Raw genomic sequence first — 24,530 nt, forward strand, 5'->3', positions numbered from 1 at the left:
AATTTAAATATAAAAAAAAAGGGGGGGGGGAGGGGAAGAATCTGGTGACGAGAATTTTTTTTCAAAATTTTAGCTTTTTTCAATCTTAATTTTTTAATTATTTTTAAATTATTAAATTAAAAATCTAAATATTTTTTATTTCCCCCATTTCTTAAAATTTTAATTTTTTTTATTAAATTTACCTTAAATAAAATTTTTAATTTAAGAAAATTTGTTTTTAGCAATTTTTAAAATTGAATTTTAATTTATTTTAATTTATGTAAAGTTGAAAATCCACGTGGATTTTTTTTTTAAATAATACCATTTTATATTAAAAATTTAATTATAAGTATGAGGGATAAGTCATAAGTATATCGTGTAAAAAAGTGATCCCCAAAAGTGTTCCAAAACACCGGAATCATCTTTTTTTTGCTTCTGAAAAGCGGTTCAAAAGTGTTCTCGAGACCGGAATCAAAATCATTTTTTTTCCATTACCAAACATGTTTTTGATCCTTTTTTGTTTCTGGAAACAGAAACAGAGGATCAGAATCACCGCCAAATAGAGCCTAATTCACTAGGTTTACCCTTTTTCCGGCTCGGAAGTTTACCGTGACTCATTGGCCCTAATTTTTCGGTCAGGTCGAATTCAACTAAGACTTTTGAGTAAAATTTGAACTCTCTTGTGATATCCCGTTAAAAAAATATTTTTATTATTTTTATCACCGTAAGAGTTTAGATGTCAAATTTGCCAACACATCTCCATTTTGGAAAGATCTTTCAAATGGAGAGAATATTTAGTGATTTTGGATCCGAGTAAAGTCTTTAAACGTAAAATTCATGGGTATTCCCCGGGATGAAGAGAAAAAAAATATTTTCTCTTAATTTAAGAGATGATGGTAGGAAAGGTAGACTACACGTCATCTTCGAATGGCTATCGCCAAATAGGGTCGTGTAATAGCGTCCCGCGTCTGAGGTGAATCATCGGAGCTTTGGCTCCTGCGTCGTCGATCGTAGCTTCGCACGGTATCTTTGAACCGACTTATCGACGATGTATCCATGATTCAAAGATACTGTGCGAAGCTCCACATCACTGCAAGAGTTTAGATGTCAAATTTGTCAACACATCTCCATTTTGGAAAGATCTTTCACATGAAGAGAATATTAAGTGTTTCGACATTCCACATCAGCTATGGACCTTGGACGAGCCGCTCACTTTCGTTTTTCTATTTGCTCTTAGAGGCCATGGACTTCAAAGGCTTACGAGTTACGACCATCGACGAGTCGGCCAGAGACGGCAAAATTACCGACCAGCAATGGACACCAATGTCATCGGCCGTTCTGCTAGATCTGGAAGTCTCGGCGGCGTTCACAGCCAAGGCTCCATTGTTGCCGTCATCTAAACCCTCGGTTGGACGTGGAGCAACACCTAGATCCAGACTTGGAAATCTAGGCGCTCGTAGCTAAGGCTCCGCCGTCCATCATCTCTCGCAACCGAGGCTCCAAATCCATATTTGAAAATTTGGAACTTTGGCCAGGGGCGACATACATGAAGCGACTGCTATCCTCTCCCCAAATCAAATTTGGATTTGGATGTATGCTGGGAAAGGTTCTGAGAAGATTTCGATACTGAATCCATCGTGGACGAAGAAATTGAGGAAGGGCTCATGAGCTTGTTCACAGATCTAAAGACAAGCAACTGCCCATGGCCGATCACCTGAGCAAGCATGTAAATTCAGGTGTTTGGTACACATCGGTACTCCAGTGTATTTCTCCTTCCAATTCAGAACAAATATGTTCTTGAACGCTCACTTTCAAATTGAAGTGGATGTTCCCACGCGAATTTCAGTGGTCACTTGTTCTGATTCTGCATATTGACTATCTTGAACTGAAAGATAACTTTTTGGTAGAATTGTCATGTTATGTAGAATATGTGCACGCTTAAAAGTAATGTGCGAGTCTTTAGAAGATGCCCATGACAGGTATGCTTGGGGTGAACCAAATTCTAATAGGATTTGATTTTTCCATTAGAGGGGGTCTAACATGTTCGGCAGTACCACCTGTGGACAACCACTGTTTCGCGTCTCTAGATCTGTGGACTAGTTGCCGTCCACAGATCGGAAGATGGCTTAAACTCAGTGCCAGCGACTTCGCCAATGACGGTCTGGATGCGACGCCGGCAAGCCCTGGTGGCTGTGGGATGGCGGCGGAGGAAGAAAGAGAGGTGTTTAGCCTGGGCATTTCTAATAGCATATAGTGATATCCCCATGTTAATCAATAATTGGACCTGAGAATATAAATGCGTGCAATATCAGCATCTGATGTGGCGCCATGAAACCGTTAAATATTTTCCCCTTACACTGACTTGTAAATAGTTGATGCGTCGAGCATGAACACATTTCTGTACAGCAAAAGGGATCGGGTACGGTGGCGGTGGCTTCCCCGTTTTATGCTCCCTTCATCCGTACATGTAACAGTCTTAACGGACGCTTTTGCATTTCTGGCTAATCGCATCTTTCTAAAAAGAAATCATTAATAAGATGGAGAACAACCTCCTAGGCTAAAAGAGCCTACTCTCAACAACAGTTCCATTTACTTTTCTGTTCTAGAGGGAAAATACATTAATTCAAAAGACTAAGGTCATGCAACGAGGGAAAATAATTCCCAAAAGGTCCATATAACAAAATAACAGTAGAAAACAAAGAACGGTAGCGCAAAAGATAATGAGCGGCATACAACATGCTTTGCCAAAGCACATCAGCGCATTGGTTCCACGTGCGGAAAAAGTATGTAAGCTTTGCATTCTTCAGAGGCCAAAGAAGAAAAATGACGAATAAAGAGCCTAAAAGGAAGCAATCAAGCTATTCGGAAGACATATCATGCGCGACATTCGTAAGTTTCATTGTGATATCCAAAGAGGAAACTAGGATACATACGAACAGAGAGCTAAATCATCATTCCACTATATAGAACCTTGTAATGTCACATGAGAAACACTACGTATCAAAATTTATGGCACACTATACATCAACAGCTCGTATATATACTAGACACAGGTACATAAATGAACCGATACAGCACTTACATGCCGGTTTTGAGAAGTCTATTCTCTTGCTTCACTTTCTGGTGTGAGGAAGGAGAGGAGGACGGGAAACCCTTAACATTTTCTTCCTTTGGGTGTGGGTTTGGGTGTGGGTGTGGGGAGGAATATTTATACATGCCTAAAGGAACAAAGAAATCAGGGCACAACAGGCAACTTTCCTCTTCGACGAAGATGCGGCAGTAAAATTTGGCACGAGGAACGGAACATTCTCAGGAGTCACTCCAATTATCTTCATCATCATCTTCATCACTTCCAGCAAATGCCTGCCACAATCATGACTTCTAATTACTACTAGAAAGAGGAGAGGGCTTGGGGAGAAGATACTAGCTGTGCGCGTGCGCATGAGCGTCGAGAGAGAGAGAGAGAGAGGGGACCTGGCGAATGGCATTAGCCTTCTCCAAAATAGCATTAACCTTCAAGTTAGTTTTAGGACCCTGAATACTTGGCCGGGTGACAACAGCAGGTTTCAAGTTGAATGACTGGGGAAAAAGAAAAAAGCAAAACAAAATTCAGCAAGACTGTATACTGTGCTTATGATTAGAAACAGTTCAGAGAACATAAGAACATAATGGGAATTTGTTATGATGTTAGAAAGCTAACAAGACAACATGTAAAAAAAATAGGTAAGTAAATTTGGAGGAAAAACCCGAACCTTTGTCCGTATTTGCTCTAGCAACGAATCTCTTTCATTTGCTCTTGGTTCAATTGGAGGCTTTATTCTTTCAGTAACCTTCCTCAACTGCAAATAAGTTTCATACATTGTAAATCATGCAGACTATAAGAGTTGAACTCTCAAAGAAAACATCGCAGACGTTGAAGAAAAAATAAGAAGTCTAGCCAGAACCATCATTACCATGCTTCTATCATGAGCAGCAACAGCCTCTATGAGACGTTTTGGTGGGCGAGGAATATTACTCGTCAACTTTTCATTTGGTTGTACAACTTCATTTTCTGGTAGAGCTGAAGTTGCCTCAAATGCTCTTTCTCCATCTAAATTAAGCAGATCATGTTGGAGATGCTCATCTTGCTTCATATCTGATGGCCCAGATGCATTTTGAGAACTCTCATGCTGTGCTTCCGATTTCTCATGAAAATACTGCTGAACCTTATCCTTTGAAACAGACGAAGTTGACTCAATATATTGAGTAACTTCTCCCTGCGAAGATACAGGGTCATTTCTAGAGGGTCTGTCTTCAACAACTGGATGAGGTGGGAGAATGTTTGAATTGGATTGCACCACTCCTCTTCCCCAATCAAGGAAAGCATGCTCAGACACACTTGTCAAGAAGTGGTCCGGTACTTCTGTAGCCTCCATCACAGAACTGTCATCCTGAATAACTGAATTGCCATCTGGGACTTGAGTTACAGAAGATAATGGACCAGGCAGTGCCGATTTATCCTCTCGTTCTTCGGTGTGTAACTTCTCATTTTCCACGTTCAGAAATGTGTGAAGAGGCCATATCAATCCTCCCTCTGATGCTGACAACTGAAGTTGTGGATTTTCTTCAGCTGGTAACCGTTGTAACAATTGGAACGAGTCCTGCCCATCCTGAATTACTTCGCTCTGTGAAGCAAGAAAAACGTGATGATCCTTTCCTATCGTCCATTCCGATGGAGGTAAGGGTGCCAAATTGGGAACATCCTCTTGATTAATTTCAGCCAGAACAGAGGACTGTGGAGATATAGCAATATTGGTGTGTAATGAAGGCCCTACAGGACTAAAACCGTCAACTTCCTGGCTAGCTGATTTTTGTAAGGATTCTGAGATAGAATGCTGGGTTGGTTGATCTTCTGGACACGATTCAAAAGCTGAGTATTTTTCTTTGCCTGTACTATCCTTAGATTGTAATTGTCCAGACAGAAGAGTTGATGATCGGCTTCTTGTTTCATCACCCTGCGGACACTCCGCATCAGATCTGTCATTTTGAAACTCCAAGGGACATTCTAAAGGAGATCCTGGTCTGCTAGAAAGAATGTTCTCCTGAACCACGAGATCTGCTGATTGCAGTTTTTCAGATTCAGGATTAACTGTCCAAGGACTAACTTCATCTTCGCATGATAAATTTAAATCAAGCTCATGTGGTGGCACATCCGACAAGTGCTCTGGAGTTTCTCCTTGGTCTACTTGGTGATAAACATGCAAAGACAACAAGATATCTTCACTGCTCCATGGAAGATGACCTTGGGAGGAAGGTTTTGGTCCAGGCTCCTCACTGCCTAGTTCTTCATATCCTGAACCAATTGTCGCATCATCTGACGAATGTCTGCTCAGTGATTTCTCCATAAAAGACAAGCCCAGCATCTCAGTTTCCACTTCAGATTCCGGATGAGAGATCAGATCACTCGGGATAGAGTTATTTTCGGCATAAGCAACTTTTGCATCTCTTGCTTCCTCAAGCAAGTTCAACTCTTTATTACACTCTGGAAAACCTTCCTCATATGACTCGCACTCTTTCTGAGGCAAATGATCCATGCCAGCTGGTGGTTCCTGTGAATCTGCAGAGGCCCCCGCTATATCTGCAGCTGGATCTACACTAGTGCTGCCATTATCATCAGTAGTGGCAATAACAGGAGTAGGGAGTAGCAACTGTTCTATTGGAGCTTGTTCAGTCCCCGCATCATGCATGTTTGCATTCTCACTAAGGATTGAGTTGTTGCATGGGAAGTTAAGAGGACTGGCATCTCCTTCCACTGCTTCTACTGTCCAGGAAACTTTGACAACATCATCAAAATCCAGAGGGGGTTCATTCTTTCCAAACTCGATGTTTTCCTGTAAAGGCTGAAGATCTACTTCTGGTGCATTTTGTTCATGTAATGGAGCATCATACGTGAAATCAAAAGATTGCTGTTTAATTATATGAGTCTGCTGCTTATCTTCTATGACAATTGGGTTATCCAAGTTCATCAAACCAGCTGCCAAAGGATGAACTTCAGAATTTGTACCATGCAGGTTTGCCATATCCGGATTACATGCAGGAGAAGTGACAGAACTATCAGGCAGTGATTGAAGATCTGAATATCCAGACGCTTCTGGCACTACTAAAAACTGGAACTGATCTTCTGGCAACGTCATTTTTGAATGCCAGGGAATGATCTTTCCACTTGTCACAGTTCCAGTGTGATTGAATACGAATTCTTCATGCTTATAGGTAATGTTACTATCATGTTCACGGGCCAACTCAAGAACGGTCAAAGAATGCGCTAAAACATCAGATGAGACTTTTGGATCTGCATCTACTGACTGAAAGATTGGATTGCTTTCAGAAGCAATGGGGGAGAAAGCATCATCCTGCTTCTGAGAAGCAGAATCAGGAAAAACAGCTCTGACACTGTCTACCTCCGACTCTTTTTGGTCAGACCCTTCTGCCTCTGATTCAACTTGTAGACTTTGTCCATGACCTGAAGGTGAAAGCTTTGCTTTCATATCAATAGAACATAAATCTGTAGATGCTTCCCGAATATCACTGATCTCATCATCCTCTATGCCCATATGTTTGGGCACAACAGACTCATTGGAGTCCTCTATTTCTCCAGTTCCCCCATGTGCAGGAAGCTCGTTATAGGTCATGTTCAGATGATGAGAGGAAGAAGTTTCAGCAGACAGGAATGCTCTAGCAATTCCCTCACCATCAGATTCTATATTATCAACCAAGTTGCTTTGACCATCAGAGTAGGTAAAGCTAGAACTTCCTTTAATGAGAGAAGTGTTTCCATCTTCCGAGGCAGAATAGCCTAGAGATTGAGAGTCTGAATATTGAGCTTGAAGTTCCAGGTGCTCTTCATTCGTGTCAGAATCTGTCTCAGTTTTTTCATCATTCAAGAAACCCTTGTCATTTTTAGCTCTGTATTCATTGTCCGTTTCAGCTTCAGATTCCATGGTAGCAAGGGCGTCCACGTAATTCTCTACCTCACTGGTTATCTCATCAGAATGACAAACATCCATGCCACGACCCATCTTGAATTCTGCATCAACCACCTCCTTTTTCTCAGCCTCATAAAGAGTAGGACCTCCATATGTCTCACTATCATGAGGTAGCTCAGGTTCCTCCATTTCCTTCCCATTAACAACCATCCCATCCAAACGTTCAAGAGATGTTTCCGGCAAGAGTGCTTCTGCAATGGATGTTAAAGTGCTCCCCTTCTCTTTTGATCGATTTTTCTTTGGACTTACCATATTGACATCAACTACTTCATTACCTGATTCACAATCTGTTGTCCATCTTAAGGATGGCGGTGCAATGGAAACTTCACACACTGTTTTACTCTCAGGTGAAGGAGTTTCCACAAACTTCTCCATATAACTTTTCCCATTTCTTGAACAAAATGGAGGTTCGTTAAACTGCCTTTTCTTCAATTTCACAAGACGAGAAGGGTTACTATAACTATTCACAATGCTCTCCTCCATAAACAACTGCTGCAGTCTGTTATATGCAAAGAAAATGAGAGTCACCATGACACGCATCAGGGAAGAGGGATCTCTACAAAATAGAGAAGAGCAGTTTTCCAGAATTTTGTAGTTTCAGACTCACTTGGCATGTGATGCTGGTAAAATCTCTGGAGTTTCTCCATTTCTACCACGCATTCCTTTCTTCTAGAAGGTTCAAAGAAAAAATACTATTAGAAATTAGAATCACCTTGGCAGTTCAGAAGGAAACTCATATAAAGAGGAACTGAATTTCCCTATGTGAACGAGCCTCCATCACAAGCAGATTTTAGAAACAAGGGAAAACTACAAACAACCATTCTGGACTTTGAGGTTAATACACGTTTCCCCCTAAGAAACACATAATGGCCGGGTAATGGCTGTAACAAGATGAAAGTAGGTCCTAATAGTTGTTAGTTATAAGTTCAGGGCCAAACATATAATACCCCAAAAATTCGAATTCTTGCGTAATTTTCCCTAAAAATACTTGAAAACTATGAATATGAAGTAGAGAAGTGCTGTGCAACAATAGCGATTCAAACGAACAAGGCTGCCAATTGCCAACATCAACAGCACCAAATATTCATGAATGAATCTATGATGCACTGCGTCTAAACAATTAATCAAGGTAATGGTATTGGTGGCTACAGGTCAACTGGCTTTCTTCATTTGAGCTGCATAATGGCTACAGGTAAACTGGCTTCTCCAAGGCTTTCTCCAACAAACCTGTTGGTTTACACGAGGGTCCGCAAGATTCTTCATTCAGCTTCTTATGTCTCAAATCGCAGCTGATCCGTCCCTCCCTCAAGGAAATGGCATAGGTGGTTACAGGTCAACTGGCTATTTGGAAACTAGAAAGGCCATCTCTGCACTATCTATTTGGCAATCCTCATCTGATATTCAAAGTTTGTGTTTGTACATGGGTGGAAAAGCAATAGAAGTCACCCGGAGTGCACATTCACATGTCAATCCCCCAATAAGAACTAGGCTAATGAAAGAACTAGTTTAGCAGGTCGATCACAAATTGGGCAGCTTGGACCCCCAAGTCAACTATTGCCAATGCTATAGAAGTTCAGTCGTCGTGATTTTCACATAGAAAAGATGCTTAAATCTTATAATAAAATAATCTTGTCTACCATTACCACATCTCCAGCGTGGCTCATCTAATCACCTCTTTGGGGATACCCCCCCTCCTTCCCTCTCTTCTTTCCCATGTATAAGTCCCCCTTACATTTCCGTAATAATCAGTTTCAAGCTCAGTCTCAAGGTTATAGTACTATTACGAGGACCAGCTCCAGAAGCAAATCCAATAGCCATAATTACTAATGTCAGACCAAGCCTAGGATGTAAACCACCACCATAATCAGTTCTTGCCAAGTAAAGTGCTGATTTAATGGACCAATGCCTGAGTTATGGTGTTGCAGTTTGCTTTTGCATTTCTTGGTAAGGTTTGTTGCTGAGAAAAATAAACATGAGGAAGAATCTTAACACAACTTAAGGAGATTGGTTGCTCCTCAAATGTACCTATACTCCCTTAAGGACCTCAGACAGTAGGTGTCAGACTTGATGCAATTCGAGGAATCAAGAAAATGCTAGATAAAAGGGCATCCACACCCAAATAAGAGATCATAGTCAACTTTCGAATTGAATACTGAACTAGGATATTAAAATTTCAGATACTGTAGCAAGTGATGTTGAGATAACTTTATTAACCAGGAATTTAAATCCTAATAGTCATTGCCACAAATTTAATGATATTTTCACAGCTAAGCTTTCCTGAAGGACTCCAATGGCACCTCCGCCTTAATGTTAATTATCCCCAAATGCAAGAAGTGAAAAATTCTTTGCATAATCAGAGCATGCACTTTGAGGATCCTATTTCCGAATTATAGTAGTAAGCTTTTAGCGTTGATCCACAAATGAAACAACTAAAAATTTTCTTACGCAAGTTGGTAGCGCCACCATAGGTATTGAGATTGTCAAAAGGGATTTAATTAGTCACCTACCTTTACCCTGCGTACTTTTCTTTCCCTCTGAACTTCGTCTACTGAAGCTTCCACTCTAAAGAATGACGGATCAGTGTAACGCTTTAAACAAGCCCCAGCACCAGCAACATCAAACCTAAGGAAATCCAAGGTTATATCGTAAGATTCTACACTTTTGCAAAAAGAATACCATCTCAACATTTGTTTCTGATCATATAGTCATACTTGTCCAGAAGAAATAGCCGTGGCGGGCCTCTACATTCTTCATAAGAGTCCATGATAAAGCGAGGCAAGTCTCCTTGAGCAATCAAATTCTGCTTTGAACGCATATTAGGATGCCAATCAGCACCTATAAAGCAACAAGCAAAAACCATGAGGATAATTTTCGAGAATTTTTTGGGGACTATGGCCACTAGAGCGTGGCCCTATATTGTGGTAAAATTATCAGAGAATAATCCTCGGTTTTGAAACTACACTTGGCTCCCAGCCAAATTGTTACCCCGGTATTTTTATCTTCTGAATGACAGATCAACCTCATCAGCTGAAAACAAATATTCTCACTCATTCAGTTGCAGACATGAAAAATATTACACCTCAAAATGGGGTGGGAAGCCCCTGTTAGTGTACAGTAGAGTACAGATGTTCCAAACAAGGAGGAAGTCCATTAAATTTCACAAAGTATAGGGAGTTGCAACTGCTAATTTTATCAGTTACTTATTCTCAACATATGCGAAGTGATAAACTTAATATCATCCAACTCTTTCAAGGCACGATCATCTATCGAACGAGAAAGGACATAATGACAACTCATCGCAACAGAACATATGTCACCAAATGCATTAATCAGAATTCAGTTATCGAAGTGGGTCCCTCAAACATCTAAGGTTGCAATTTGCAGCAGTTGAAATAGGTGGCTCTTATGCCATGATAAATTGACATAGGTGAAGAATGCGAACACACTAGAGAAAGAGTATATACATCATAAAAGGTGACTGAAAAACAGTACAGATCCGCCTGCCTCAGGTTTTCCTAACATCTTTCTCTTAAACATGTCACTCTTGCCAACATCTTTAATGAGATCAAAAAACCACAGGAGCAATTAAAAGGATGTTATATAGGGATACCTACTATTGATTATTAAATTATGCACAACCAAGCTACTTAAATTTGCAAGTTTTTTTACAACGCAGTGTACCTAAAACGTTTGATCTGACAATCCCGCATGGATACATGCAAACTGCCCTATCCATGTGTGAGTTTGCAACAAAAAGGAGACTTTTAGGATAAAGATGAGTCCTATAAAACCTAAGCACAAAATATTTGTAGTCCCATTCCAACATTGAAGGAACTCAATAAGATAACCATTTCTGCTTCAAAGCAAATATCCTACCCTTCAAACCCTGCCACTCCATACTATAATGCAAGGAAAACTGTCTGGCAGCAACAGTGCAATAAGTCGAAGTACAGAGAAAAGAAGCGACTATAGTCTAAACTAATGGTACGATTGCAATGGGATACACAATTTAAGATAGTCATATAGAGGGCGATTACTCAATTTGTATTGTGAAGGTACTTCAGAAAATTTTATAGTGGGCTAATAATTAGCCAGCCAATCTCCCTTCACACATGTCACTAAAATATTAATAACTGAGCCTTCATCATTTCTCCAGAAACAAGATCGCCAACAAACAAGTTACAAGAATAATTTTGGGTCGACGAAACATAAATATCAAGTTAATGGACCTTAAAAGTGACAGCACAAATAATAAGAACACATGTTAAGATAATTCAAGGGGACCATCTAACCTTGATTTGAAAGAAAGGACGAATGATTTGTTTGGGACAGCAACGCCTTCTCAATTAGAGGGAATTCTAACTCCAGCTGTTGAACACGTACCATGAGACTATGGCCTCTCGAAGCTGTGGCCAAAACTTCTTCATGCAAGTCGTGGAATATCTCAGCAGCAAACCTTGTCAACCACAATGAATAAAAATGTGCAGTTCTCCATCAGAAGATACAGCAGCGATATAAAAAAGACCAGAAGCACAATAATTATGTAAACATGATGGAAAATGGAAGAGATATGCAACTCTGACACAGCCATCAGAAAACAATGCTTGTGAAGGAGTTTTGAATTGGTGAAGAGAAAAGCCCAATTTGGCTGATATCACATCAACGCTAGATGGTTATAAAGAAATTCAAAAGATGGAAAAGAAGCCACATCGATACTTGCATATTGGTGTTACTATACATGGCGAGAGTGTAACTAACTTCCAAATACCAACTAGAATTTCCCAAAAGTCTGTTAATCAGAGAGGCATTGCCAACCTCGACTAGTCCTTTCCTAGCTCAAGCGTCAAGATACACGTTTTTCCCTAAAATCCAGCTCCCTCGAGCATCTCTGAAACTCTTCCCTAAATCTGATATTCCAAACATGGTTTTGCAAGTTCCTAACCCCCCTGCAAACCACACTAGTGCACTCAAATCCCACTTCAGCCACCATCTCAATCAGAACTGCCATTGTTGTTCAGGCCAAAACCAAAATTAAGCACTTCAACAAACGGAGAGCTCTAGAGTTCACTCCCCAACCTATGACAAGCTAGATGACTAAATCTGAAGTCCAACACAAAGAACACTGAATACTCTACCAAGCGAGCTACTGAATCGGAAGGAGTTCAGATCAAATCCGCACAATTGCGCAGACAAATACAACGCGACGACTCCGCATTCCCGCAACCGACGCAATTCTAGAGAGAGAGAGAGAGAGAGAGACTGACTCAGCTAGGTCGCCGAGCTGGCGGAGGACGCCGACGAGGCCAGCCATGGCGACGCCTTCCAGGAGAGCCTCCGGATCATCCTTATCGGCGGCTCTGTACAGCTCCGGATCGGCCAGGCCGTACTCGTTCCTTATCTGGTACCTCGTCAGCGGCATTTCGGCTCCTCCTCCTCCTCCTCCTTCCTCTTCTTCTCGTTCTCTCCGAGTCTCCCAGCTCAGTCCTCCCCTCGCCTGCTCCCAATTGCCTCTCTTCGATGTCCTTCGACTCTCTCCCTCTCTACATTTTCAAGGCAAGATGCCAACAGCTCGCTCTCTCTCTCTCTCTATCTCCAGCTGAGATTTGGTTTGGGGCCGTTTTGGGAGAAGGAAAATGAGAAGCGGATGAGTAAATGAAATATGCACAGAAGGGTGGTGTCCGGTCAGAGAAGTTCACAGGCAGAAAAAAAAAAAGAGGGGGGGCTTTTTTCTCCTTTCGGGTCTGTGAAGAGGAAGAGGGGGCGATACGGAATTATTATTTTATAAAGCCCTCCATTATAAATAAAATAAAAAAGGAAATATTTATTTATTTGGGCATTTCTTTTTTTTTATTTGCTTTATTTAATCCATTAATTAAATAAATCATTTGTTGTAACTGCTTTAGGATTGCGGAATAAGGAATGAAATAAAGCGGTGTGTGCGTCCTCGTGTGTTGGTGGGGCAGGAGTAGTAGAATACGGAGAGCGCGCATCGTGGCGATCATGGCGCGCTCGTCTTGTGCCCTTTTCTTTTCTTTTCTCTCCCCCCACTCCCTTGTCATTTTTGCCATTAAAATGCTTTTTGTCTTTTCACCCATATCGTATGAAGGGTACAGACATCGATGGTTCTTAACCTTACGCTATTACGAGGCCGATGACGTGGGCGTCGACCATCTTACGTAGTACGATGGATGCTCGCGGGGGATCAGAATTTCCATGAAATTTCCTCGATTTTTTTTATTATTGATCTTGTTTTTCTTTTCTTTTACTGTTAAAGCCGACGAGGGCCGCCGGATGCTGGCGAGGGTCGCGGCCCTCGCACACATTTAAGGGAGGGTCGTGAGAGGTGTCCGAGCCTCGAGTAGTGGGCCGATGGGCCATCGGCCCTTAGGAGTTAACAAAACAAAAGAAGAAGAAAAAATAATAAAAATAATAAAAAATTATTCATGTTAGCATCGATCATGTCACGTGGGACAATCGAAATCCATATAAGCAAATTTCTAGCCAAATTTTGACAAGAATGACTACATTAGCAAATCATCAAAGATTTAAGAATAAATTGGCATAACTAAAATGTTTAGAACTAAATTGACATATCGAGTTTATGATTTTTTTTTTATTTTATAGATACCTCCCCTCCAATAAACCAACTTCTGGAACATCATAGTTTCCTCTTGGCAACCAAAAGGTTGGATTCCAAATTTATTGTTTTGCTCTTCCTTTCATAGACAAGGCATCTGATTAAATTCGGCGAAGATTGAAGAAAATAAAAAATTTCATAATAAAATAAAATATTTTTAATGAAAATGATTAATTTTTAGTTATTTGATGATTTACGAAAATGAAGTTGTTTTTCCCAATCTAAACTTATTGTTTTTAACCAGTAGAAAACATTTTTCGTATCTCGATTAGCTTTCCGTAATTCCAATACCGAAAAGTGAAAAAATAATTTTCATTCAAATAAACGAACTTCGATATTTTTTGAAAATAATCACGCATGTGCGTGGCGTGTGTCCAAACAATTGTGTGAATAAAGAAAAGGTTAATACCACGAAAAATTACAAACTAATATGTTAGTGACAAATTTACACCAAACTACTTTTTGACCACGAAAAATCCTAAATCGGTACACCTATGAAAAATTCATCCGAAATTATTTTTTTACAACTAAAAATCTCAAAATGATACATATATAATAAATTTAGTCCAAACTAATTTTTTTACCATCAAAAAAGTCCTAAGCGATACATCCGTGACAAATTTACCATATGTTGGTTTTTGTTAAATTTTATCATCAAATTGCTGAGTTGGATTATCCGTGACAGGTGATGTGTGTACCAATTTGGGGTTTTTACCCTCTGTTTATCACAAGTGTATCGGTTTGGAGTTTTTCGTGGTATTAACTCAATTTAATAAAAACTAAATATGATAAATTTATCACATGTATACTAATTTGGGATTTTTTGTGATTAAAAAATTAGTTTGGGATAAATTTATCACGATTATATCAATTCGGGATTATTGGTGATCCAAAAATATCTTTTGAGATAAATTTATTATAGGTGTATCAGTTTGGGATTTTTTGCAGCAAAAAAATAATTTTGGGTAGATTTCTCATAATTGTACCAATTTTTCTGTGATAAAAAATAATTTAAAATAAAATTTATCGCACGAGTATTAATTTGAAATTTTTCGTTACATTCACCCGCGAAGAAAACAACAGCGGTGTCCTAAGGATTGGGGGACGCAAGTATCGGATGTCCCGAGCTCAGGGGTAACAGGCGAGAATCAAGCGGTTGTGGTCGCATTGGAGGTACATGGGGGGTCCCGCAACCCTGGCCTCTTTCCCTTTGTCTCAGCTCGCACAGGGTTAACGACATTCACACCTTTAAGGTTTTCAGGTTCGCATGAAGGTTTAGTTCATTCTCGAGTCAATTTTTTACAATCACTGGCTCGTACTCAGTCCAAAACCTCGCACAAAAGTTATCCCCGGGCGCATGATCCACGACACCCGACCCGACACCCAGATGGAGGGCATAGAGATCCCAAGTTGTCTCAAGAATGAGGACGAAAACTGCCGATGTCCGAAGTTTGCGTGGTTGGTTATGGTGTCGAGAGATTTTCAGCTTAGAAGCTAGAAGTGACTTCTTTAAATCTGATAATTATGTGCAAATTGCTCTGAGCGAGAGCCTGGGGCACAGGCCGAATGTCCATACTTAATAGATTCATGAAGCTTGTAAGATGTTCAACGAGTCTATAGATGACTCGGTCTTACACCCATGGATCGCACAAACATAAATTATATGATTATATGATGTTCCAAGCAGAGAAGTGCAAAAATAAGTTAAAGGGAGATGAAAAACATCAACTCGAATTGTTTAACTATAATATCAATGACGCCCTGGATATTTAAGAATTTTTGTATTATTTTTCTTTTCTTTTCTTATATTTTTATTTAATTTTTTCTTCTTTTTCTTGCCACTGCCAGCCATCGTTAAGCCGGAAGATGGCCAACGGAGGTCGTCGGTTTCAAGTGAGGGACGCCCGGGCCTGGAGGGCCGCCCTTACCTAAGCGGGCGTCGGTTGCCCTCACGCAATCTTGCAAATGGTTGCCCTCTCCAGCCAAGGCGAGGGTGACTCTCGTCAACCTAGGCCCGGGCGCCCCTCTCCCAAGGTGGTGAGGGCGGCCCTCGCCTAAGGCCAGTGGAGCAAGGAAAAAAAAAAGCAAAGGAAAATAGAAAAAAAAGTAAATAAACATTAAAGATAAAATATTATTAAATTTTGTCTATGTCGGCGTCGCCCGTATCACGTAAGATAGGCGACGTAAACGTCATTAATTTTAGATCAAGATTGATTGGATAGACTCAATTGGTAAAATGTGAAAATGTTTAGGACTCCATTGGCAATATTAAAAAATTTACGGCTAAATTGGTAAAATTGTAATAGATTTAGGATTTTTTTGTCTCAATTGAAAAAATTAAAAAATTTAGGACTAAGGCTGCATTTGATTGGCTTTGAAAATTACCTTTAAGGAAATGCAAATGCTTTTAGCCTAAAGGGATTTGGGGAAATGTAAATGGCATTTAGCAAAAAAATCCTTTAAAAAAAAATTTTGGGTTAAGTAGTGTTTGGCAAAAAAAAAATTACAAAGGAAATTGGCTGCATTATTTTTTTACTAAAAAAATCAAACCTTTGCCAGCTCCGGCAAATGACTTAGGCCGCCAACGAGCCAAATATGGCACCAGCGGCCATCGGCCTAGGTCGCACAACCTCAATGACCCTTGGTGGCCCTCACTACCCATCGTTGGCCGGATCTACCCTCACCAATCGTCGTCGCTCAAGAAGGAAGATGAACAATAGATCTAGGGTTTTACTTTTTAAAAGAGATAAAATTGGATTTTAGTGAGGTTTTGAACGCAAAATAGGTAATTGACTAATTATCATTGATGGGACCTCAGCATTCCGAAAATACTGAAAGCTTAATCTTGGTCCTACTAGTATTGAAGTTTTAGCTTTCTCAAGACCAGTTTTCACCCAAAATTCCCTTGGAAACGATTGCCACACACCCCAAATTTTCTCTAACGGGCTTTGAGAATACCGAACCAAATGCACTACCGGCAAAACTACAATAGATTTAGGATTTTATTGGAAAATTTTCCCAACAACCATATTGTAAGTAGAGCTTTGCGGCTAAGAATAGACTTCACCTAAAAAAATTACAACCCTACAATTTTTTTGGTTGGTTACAACTCTACATAAGCTAGCGTGACACAAAAATTATAGGGATCTTCATCAACTAGCAGGACCCACAGGAAGAATTTCTTTATTTCTGCCTTGAGTTATAAGCCTGTCTAGATGTGAAATGGACGTGAGGCCCCGGAGAAAACTATTTTTGTCGTGACATTGTTTGATAGTCTTTTGGTAATAGTTTTGCTAGACATGCCGACCCGAATAGCATCATTTGTCCTTGGTGAATAGGCCCCACTTTTCGAGTTGGGAGGAAGCTAAAGGAAAGAAAAAGAATAATTAAGAAAATTATTTAAAATATTATTTTTTTAAAAAGTCAACATCAGTGTCAGTAGTGACACATCAGCACAGGTTGGCCAAAAACTCCGTTTGGTTCAGCACTGCAAATGGATTTTGGGCTCTAAAGTCCTTTGGCTAAATGTAAATGGCGTTATGTTCGTTTTTTGCTTAATTTTGGGGAAATGCGATTGCATCTCTAAAGGCCTCTAAAAGACCTTAGTGCAAAAGAAGCTTAGAGGTACTTTGGAATGCTGCATTTTTGGAATGTAAATAGATTTTTTTCCTTTCAATTTTGCCCTTGCTATATTTTCATGACTACAAAAATGTCCTTGAAAATCCCAATTCTGGCGAAGGCTTGAGGCCGCACGACCTTGGGCTGCCATCGCTTGGAGTCATGCAAGCCAAACTGACAGCCGCCTGGGTCGTAAGGTAGAAGTGGTAGACTTGACCTCACCAAAGGCCCGTCGATCACCAGCCCTAAGCCGGTTTTGAGTTTTATCTTTTTAAAATAAAAGTATGATTTCTTCAAGTGCCATTTTAACCAAAGTTATATCTCAATGTGTTTTTAAGGTACACTTATCAAACACTACTTGCATTTCAAAAAATCTCTTTAGTCGAAAGGTCTTTGCATTTTTTTCAAAGACATTCCCTAAAGCAAAACTAAATAGGCCCAAAATTTTCTAGATGGACTAAGTTGGCACAAATGCAAAATGTTTAATATTGAATTGGCAAAAAAAATATTTAGGATTGAATTTACATAATTATAATATATTTAATATTTTTTTGGTAATTCTCTCCATTTTAGAACGAGTACTGCTCTATATAAAATGCTTGTAAAGAGTGTTAAGTAAAAATATATGACTTTCTTATTGTTATAGGTCAAATAATGCAAAGATAACACAAATGATTATGGACCACGATCACCGATTTTTTCAGCCAAAGGTCATAATTAACTATTGTATGTGAGTCTTTATAAACACTTTATATACACACACACACACACACACGTGTGTGTCCACTCCCTGGATTACTGTAATAACTAATAACTAATAACTATGTAATTAATCTAGAAGTTAACATATTATTACCATCGTGCATACTAGTAGTTTTAGGCATACATCTAATTTCATTTTTTGAAAAAGGTTGTTTTCCACAAAAGGACAGTAAAATAATTATATGCGCGTAGCGCGTGTGTGGAAGTTAGCATTTTATCAAGGACAAGTATACATAGGATTAAACAAGCACGATCATTCTCGTCTTTGCTAACTATTAATGTTTGTAAGACACACATCATTGCACGTCATGATTTTTTTACAGTACAAAATTGACGTTCATATTAATTAAAAGATCAAACTGAACATTATCCCATAAGTAAGAAAATTCATCTAATTAAATAACGATACGGGTTCACAATTTCATGCATTCGTGCGATTGACTTCATCTGTATTCGTTGTTTGAGATTTTCAATTTACCGATACCACTTTTGTTTACCACTTTGTTGCATCATTTTGTTTATTAATCTGCAAGCAAATGCTAGAAACATGATGATGAGTAGCTATTGGATGTAACCCACGATCGTAATGGGGGGGTTTTTTTTTTTTTTTGGAATTGCGTAATAATGTTCCTCCTTCGTTGTCCCAGCCCCACATGACTAAGAAAGAAGCTTCCTTTTCAGGGTTTTGCTGTCTTTAGCTGATGCTTTCGAGCTTGGCCTTCTATATTTTTGGAAGATTGGAGGTCGGAAATGGATCTTGGAAGATTCCTAGGAAAGTTGGTAAAGCCTCTTTCATCCCTACTTTCAATTTATTGCAGCTTCACACGTTTCATGAAGAAAAAAAGTGAAAAAAAACGACAGTTTTAAGAGAAAATAATTGCCAATTAAAAGATTTTCGTGACACATATGGCTCTTAATAAACCGGTATTGCTCAAGTTTCAAAAATAGATCAATATCTGTTCACAACTTCATACATATAAGAAGATATTTTCGACTTAAAAGAAACATGTGTTTAATAAAAAAATAGTGGGTGCACACATCGTAATAAATTGAAAAAAACAGAGAACATGTACCACGAAATCAAATGAACCATTTGGCATGGATGAAGAAATTATTGGTTTCGATTATTAACAATAGTCACCAAACTAATCGGTTCTGTACATATAATATTTTGAAATTTTCAAATAAGAATCAAAAGTGCTCTCCTTTTATCAAATAATGGCCTGAAATGAATTTTGTTTTAAATAATGATCCGAAGTGTCATCATTTTCTCAAATAAGAACTCGAAATGGGCCTTATTTAAAGTAAGGGTATGAAATGTCCATGTCAGCTTCAAAGGAAATCATTTTCGTCTTTTATTTTTTTGAAATTTTCCCCTTTTCTTTCTTTTTAGTTTTTTCTTTTCTTTTCACCGGTTGCTGGAGAGGGCCCAATTGCCGATGAGGGTCGCCAAGCCCTTGCTGGCTGCAGAAAAAAGAAAAGAAATAATTTACAATTAAAAAGTGATGAAAGTACCTTTGATTGTCCAGAATAATTAGCTAGTTGACGAGGTCAGGCTCTTATTTGAAATTGTCATGGTCACTTCATGTCCTTATTTGTAACAATATATATTCAAATCATTATTTGAGAAAATGACGGCATTTTAAGCTCTTATTTGGATTTTTCCCTATGATCTTCATTTACAGTGAATCACAGCTCGTTACGGTAAAGAACACGAAAAAAAACCACGCATCAATAGTAAACGGTTGGAGCCATATATCTCAAAAATTACAAATTCACATCAATGGTCACCGGTATATAATCGATAGCCTCAATTACATACACTAAGTCGGGATCAATTTTTTCTTACCACATTGTTATTAAGTTGCTAAGTGTACTATTTGTACAAATAAAATGGTGGAGATAATGATGGTGTCTTTGCTTCTAAGCTTTGGCTCATTGGGAACGTAATGGATCTTGCTTCGCATTCGGATGTAGTACCAATGAAGGCCACCTCCACTACTTCTCCCTCCCCCCCCAAAAAAAAAAAGAGAAACAAATAAAATCAATTCCAACTACTCTTATTGCCGGCCGTTGACATGATTATACGTGCACTTAGAAAAAAAAATCAAATTTCATCATTCAAGCCCTAAAGTTAGACCCCCCCCATCCCCTTTTCTTGAAAAAATTAACACAAAAACTTTTTTACCTTGGTACTAATGTAGTCCATTCGATCAATTTTAGCCGAAAATAGCTAATGTGGATATCAATCTTCATACGGGGCGTGATTGGCGCTGACATTTGAAAAATAAATACTTACTTTTTTTTGAAAAAATTATTCTTTAATTAATTTTATCTTTCACTTTGGCCGGTGAGGGTCGCCCACCGAAGTGAAAGAAACAAAAAAGAATGGAATAATTAACTTTTGTGAATTAGAATTTATTAAAATTAGTTAAAAATATCCACATTATCGCTAACCACGTCACGTAGGACGGTTGACGTCCACGTCGGCGATATCCGGCTAAAATTGATCGGATGGATTGAATTTGTACCAATGCAAAAAGGTTTATGATTAAATTGGTCCAATTAAAAGGTTTTATGACTGAATCGGGATCAATACAATAGGTTTAAAACTTTTTTGGTTCTTTTTCCCGTTTTTCTTTTCAAGGAAAAACTTTAGACCCCAATCCCCTTTTTTCTTTCCTAGGAAACTATAGGGACATTTACCTTGAATACCCCGATTCGCGGGTTCTCGCCGAGTCCGACTTCGCATCGTCCTCGCCTCGGGCGTCCGATTTTTCACTATCTTCATTGCTAGATAAAGGAATTACTTAAAGCAAAAGGCTAAGGGTGCGCCCAAAATTCCACAAAACGGGTCGATGGTTTGGTTGGTGTCCTGTCTCTGTGATGAGACGGTACTCGAGCAGAAATAGGGTCTTGCTTCAACGCATTGATGGAGTGGATTCGAGTTTCGTAACTACGAGAAGTCGTCCGGCTTCATCGCAGGGCGGTTGACGTGGGAGGACCCGACGTCACGCGTCGGTTCGATTTTTGTAAAATTGAACTCTACAATGCAGTTCTGTAATGGTGGTGTTCTTTCATTTTCTTGAAAGCATGTTTGGTGAAAATAAATTATCTCAAGATAAATGGAAATTTCCCAATGTGTGTGTGCATATATGTATGTATGTATGTATGTATGTATGTATGTTGTTTTTAACGATAGAATTTGCTTTTCAGTAAGGGATGAAAAATTCGAAGATTACCTCCTTATGTGTTTTTGTTTTCTTGGTTATCGATTTATAATCACAAAAGAATGAAAACAATCGCCCTTGTTTTCATGTGTGAACACTTATTCATTGCGTGATCAAGTACGTTTTTAATGCCATTTCGACGAAACAATAAATAAAGAAATGGAAAAGTGCTCATATTTTCTCAAATAAAGATCTGAAGTGGACCTTATTTCGAATAAAAGCCTGACCAAGAGCAATTTCGTTATTTTACTTTCTTTTCCTTCCTTTTTGCTTGTGGCCGGCCATATCGGTCCTGTCCTCACTTGTGGCCATCCAAAGATACATAACAAGAAGTCGATTCATAACTTGTAAAATTCCGCAACGAGCATCCGGGATGTGATTGATTTAATTCGAGTCTCTACAGGTTAAAGCAGCGGTTTATATAGTGGATCAAGGTTAGGTCTCAACTCGACGAATTTCTTAATTAGACACGGGAGCCGGAACAATCGGTTTGATGGGATTCGTTTTATACATGCTTGCGATCTGTGCATTAAGCCCTCGATTAGGTGGATTAAATTGTGTTTACCATACCTAATTAAGGCCCTCCAATGTATTGGATATGGAGATTTACTTGGTGCGTGCTGTGAGCAATATTCATTTGGGCCAGACAAAGAGGCCCTTTGAAAGATTAGGCCTTGTCATTTGAAATTGTTATGTGCAATCCTTAATTAACGAAAACCATCAAGAAGCCTTGCGACACTTAGCCCTCAAATAGCACTTTTCAGTTTGAAGTTGGAAAAAAAAGCCGTGAAATCAAAGAGAAAAAATGTCTATGCTTGCTTAGAACTCGAATACTTATTCTTTTAATCAAATCATTTCAATCCATGCTCCGTTTGTTTCACTAGTAAACATTTTTTTTTCCTAAAACTGATTGTTTGTATCGTTTGAAATAATCAATAAAAAAATGCTTTCGTTAGCGACAATAATTTTTTAGCTAACATTTCTGTGGACGGTAGCAATGTCTTTTATTAACTCATTTGCATAAGCAATACGAGCGATCCTTTCTAGCAACAGCAACAAATAGATCGCCTTCCAGCATCAGTTTACGATGTAGTGTCATTAAAGTAGTGGGTATTAAAAGTTAAAACCAAGCATCCATATCAACAGGCCTCTCGACTGTTCTCCCACTGATTAAGATTTATGTATAGACAACTTGTCTAAGGTGCGTATTTGATTTGCCGCGGGCGGTCCAAATTTAGACGATTGCACAATTAACCTGATCAATAATAATCCGAGACAATATCACGATTGGCCCCCTTTTCTTCCAAAGCAAACAAATCATCTAATTAAATAAATATAAAAAAAATGTGGGGGTGGAAAAAAATAATTATTTTAGATGAACTGAAAAAATAAGAATCAAGATTGAAGAAGGTCGGTTTAAAGACACTGTGCGAAGCATAAGTCGACGACACAGGAGTCGAAACTTTGATGATTCATCCCAAGCGCGGGACGCTACTATACGACCCTACCCGGTGGTAGCCATCCGAAGATGACACAGAGTCTATTTTCCCCACCATCAACCCTCTAAATGGAGAGAAAATATTTTTCTTCCTTTTTTTTCCAGAGAATACTCCCGAATTTTACGTCATAGAGTTCAGACAAAACAGTTAAAGGACTTTCCTTAGGTCCAAAAGAAGGTCTACATAACTAGAAGAATAAAGACACCACCAAGTTGATATTTGATAATATAAACAGTGCCGATCATTGAGTTATTTGCTCTCATCCTCTTTTGACTCCAAGCACCAGACCAAAAGACTCGTTGTCATAACCAAGTTGAGTTGAAATTTTTTATTTTAATTTTTTTACCATTTTTATTTCTAAATAATGGTGATTAATAACTTAATATATTGCCCTGCACTATGCCTTCCCGTCTATTTGGTAAATCGTGTTTAAAAAACGGCACGAGATATTTTTATATGTATTTCACACATCCCGCTAATATTGTGTTTTGTTTGGTGGATGCCATCCGACGTTTTATTGAAACTTTGCGCAAAGATTTATGATTAAATTGAAAAAATTAAAGAGTTTAGGATTATAATTTATGTCCGTACAATAAATTTACTGTCAATTTTTCGGTATATCACCCGACGGTCTTATGATGGCAGTGCAGGTAATAAAGCATAAATGTACTTGTTTGTGGTTTAAATGGAGATCTGCTTTGCATCAAAATCTACAAATAATAGTTAAAATACAGCTTAGTTGTAATCTGTTGTCCTAAGTGCAGCAACAAGAGGGTCTTAAATAATCTCATCTTTGTACAAAATCAAATTATTTTATAATTTGCACGCAAAATCAGAAGCTTACCAAGCTTGGTCTTTTGGTTTATTTTATGTAGTCATGAGGATCCTGAAGAGCAAGTTATGAGCACATATGCACCCAAAAACCACAATTTTCCCAAACCCCCTAGAAACATTCCTCCTCGAACTTTAATTTTTCCGAATTCGTTTATCTCTTATATCGATTGAGAATGCCATACATTATATCATCCCCGATGCCACGTAAATCGTTTGTTATCCATCTTAAGGGCAATCATCGGACATTTTCATATATTCCAAACTCCAAATTATCTTTATGAGATCTAATTAAGATAATCTAGATGGCACTGTGGATGTGTCGACATTTATGGTTTCTCTCTAGTGGCTTGTTATGAAGTATAAAATACCGTGTTTATGCATGTGTTCTATACTCTAATGTAGTGTTTGAATTGGGGAGATTCATGCATGTTCTGTCGATTTAAACTAATGTGGTATTAAGGTATATTTCGGCCGCCAAATGTGTCGGTCTAGTGGTAAAGAGATCAAGTTGCCTTCCAATTTCAAGCCATTCCGTGAGAGAACATCCGATCAACATGCACGGTAGGTATTTTGCAATCCTGTATCGAAAGATTTTCTTATTTCTGGCACATCGGCACGGTTGCCGTGACAAGTTTGTACAAATACCGGTGAACCGAGTATTGATGACCCAAACAGAACGTTCTCTAGCGGATATAGTAACCTTATCATAATATTCAAAAGGAGTAGTTGCTTTGGCCACCTACTTGCGACAGATAATGAGACTTTTTCTTTCAATAAGTGAGTTTATCTATTCATACAAGACAACTTCATGAGGGTACTTCATAATCTTCCTAGAAAACAATAAGAGGACAGGTTAATCACACATCTGCTTTAAAATTTTAATGATTTTGATTGTCGATGACATGTTTTGACTTCCCCAAGCCAAAACTTGTAAGCATAAAAAACAAAC

The 24,530-nt window shown here is 38.8% G+C and overlaps 1 protein-coding gene across 2 annotated transcripts; it reads right to left on the reverse strand.

The window, feature by feature from the left end:
• Positions 1 to 2,577: 2,577 nt before the first annotated feature.
• LOC115746856 (protein SCAR2) lies at positions 2,578 to 12,641 on the reverse strand. Of its 2 annotated transcripts, XR_007199084.1 has the most exons (10): positions 12,266 to 12,641; positions 11,294 to 11,457; positions 9,713 to 9,836; positions 9,509 to 9,623; positions 7,609 to 7,670; positions 3,933 to 7,500; positions 3,732 to 3,818; positions 3,454 to 3,558; positions 3,062 to 3,342; positions 2,578 to 2,818 (listed from the first exon to the last, which is right to left on the reverse strand). XR_007199084.1 is itself a non-coding variant. In XM_030682790.2 (9 exons), exons 1-9 carry the CDS (start codon positions 12,418 to 12,420, stop codon positions 3,289 to 3,291), a joined length of 4,434 nt encoding a protein of 1,477 aa, XP_030538650.1. In that variant the 5' UTR covers positions 12,421 to 12,641; the 3' UTR covers positions 2,909 to 3,288. The 2 variants fall into 2 exon arrangements, 1 of the variants encoding a protein (XP_030538650.1); XM_030682790.2 differs by lacking the exon at positions 2,578 to 2,818 and having other exon boundaries at positions 2,909 to 3,342.
• Between the last annotated feature and the right edge of the window lie 11,889 nt (positions 12,642 to 24,530).

This window comes from Rhodamnia argentea, chromosome 7 (genome assembly GCF_020921035.1).
Source record: "Rhodamnia argentea isolate NSW1041297 chromosome 7, ASM2092103v1, whole genome shotgun sequence".
NCBI lineage: Eukaryota > Viridiplantae > Streptophyta > Magnoliopsida > Myrtales > Myrtaceae > Rhodamnia > Rhodamnia argentea.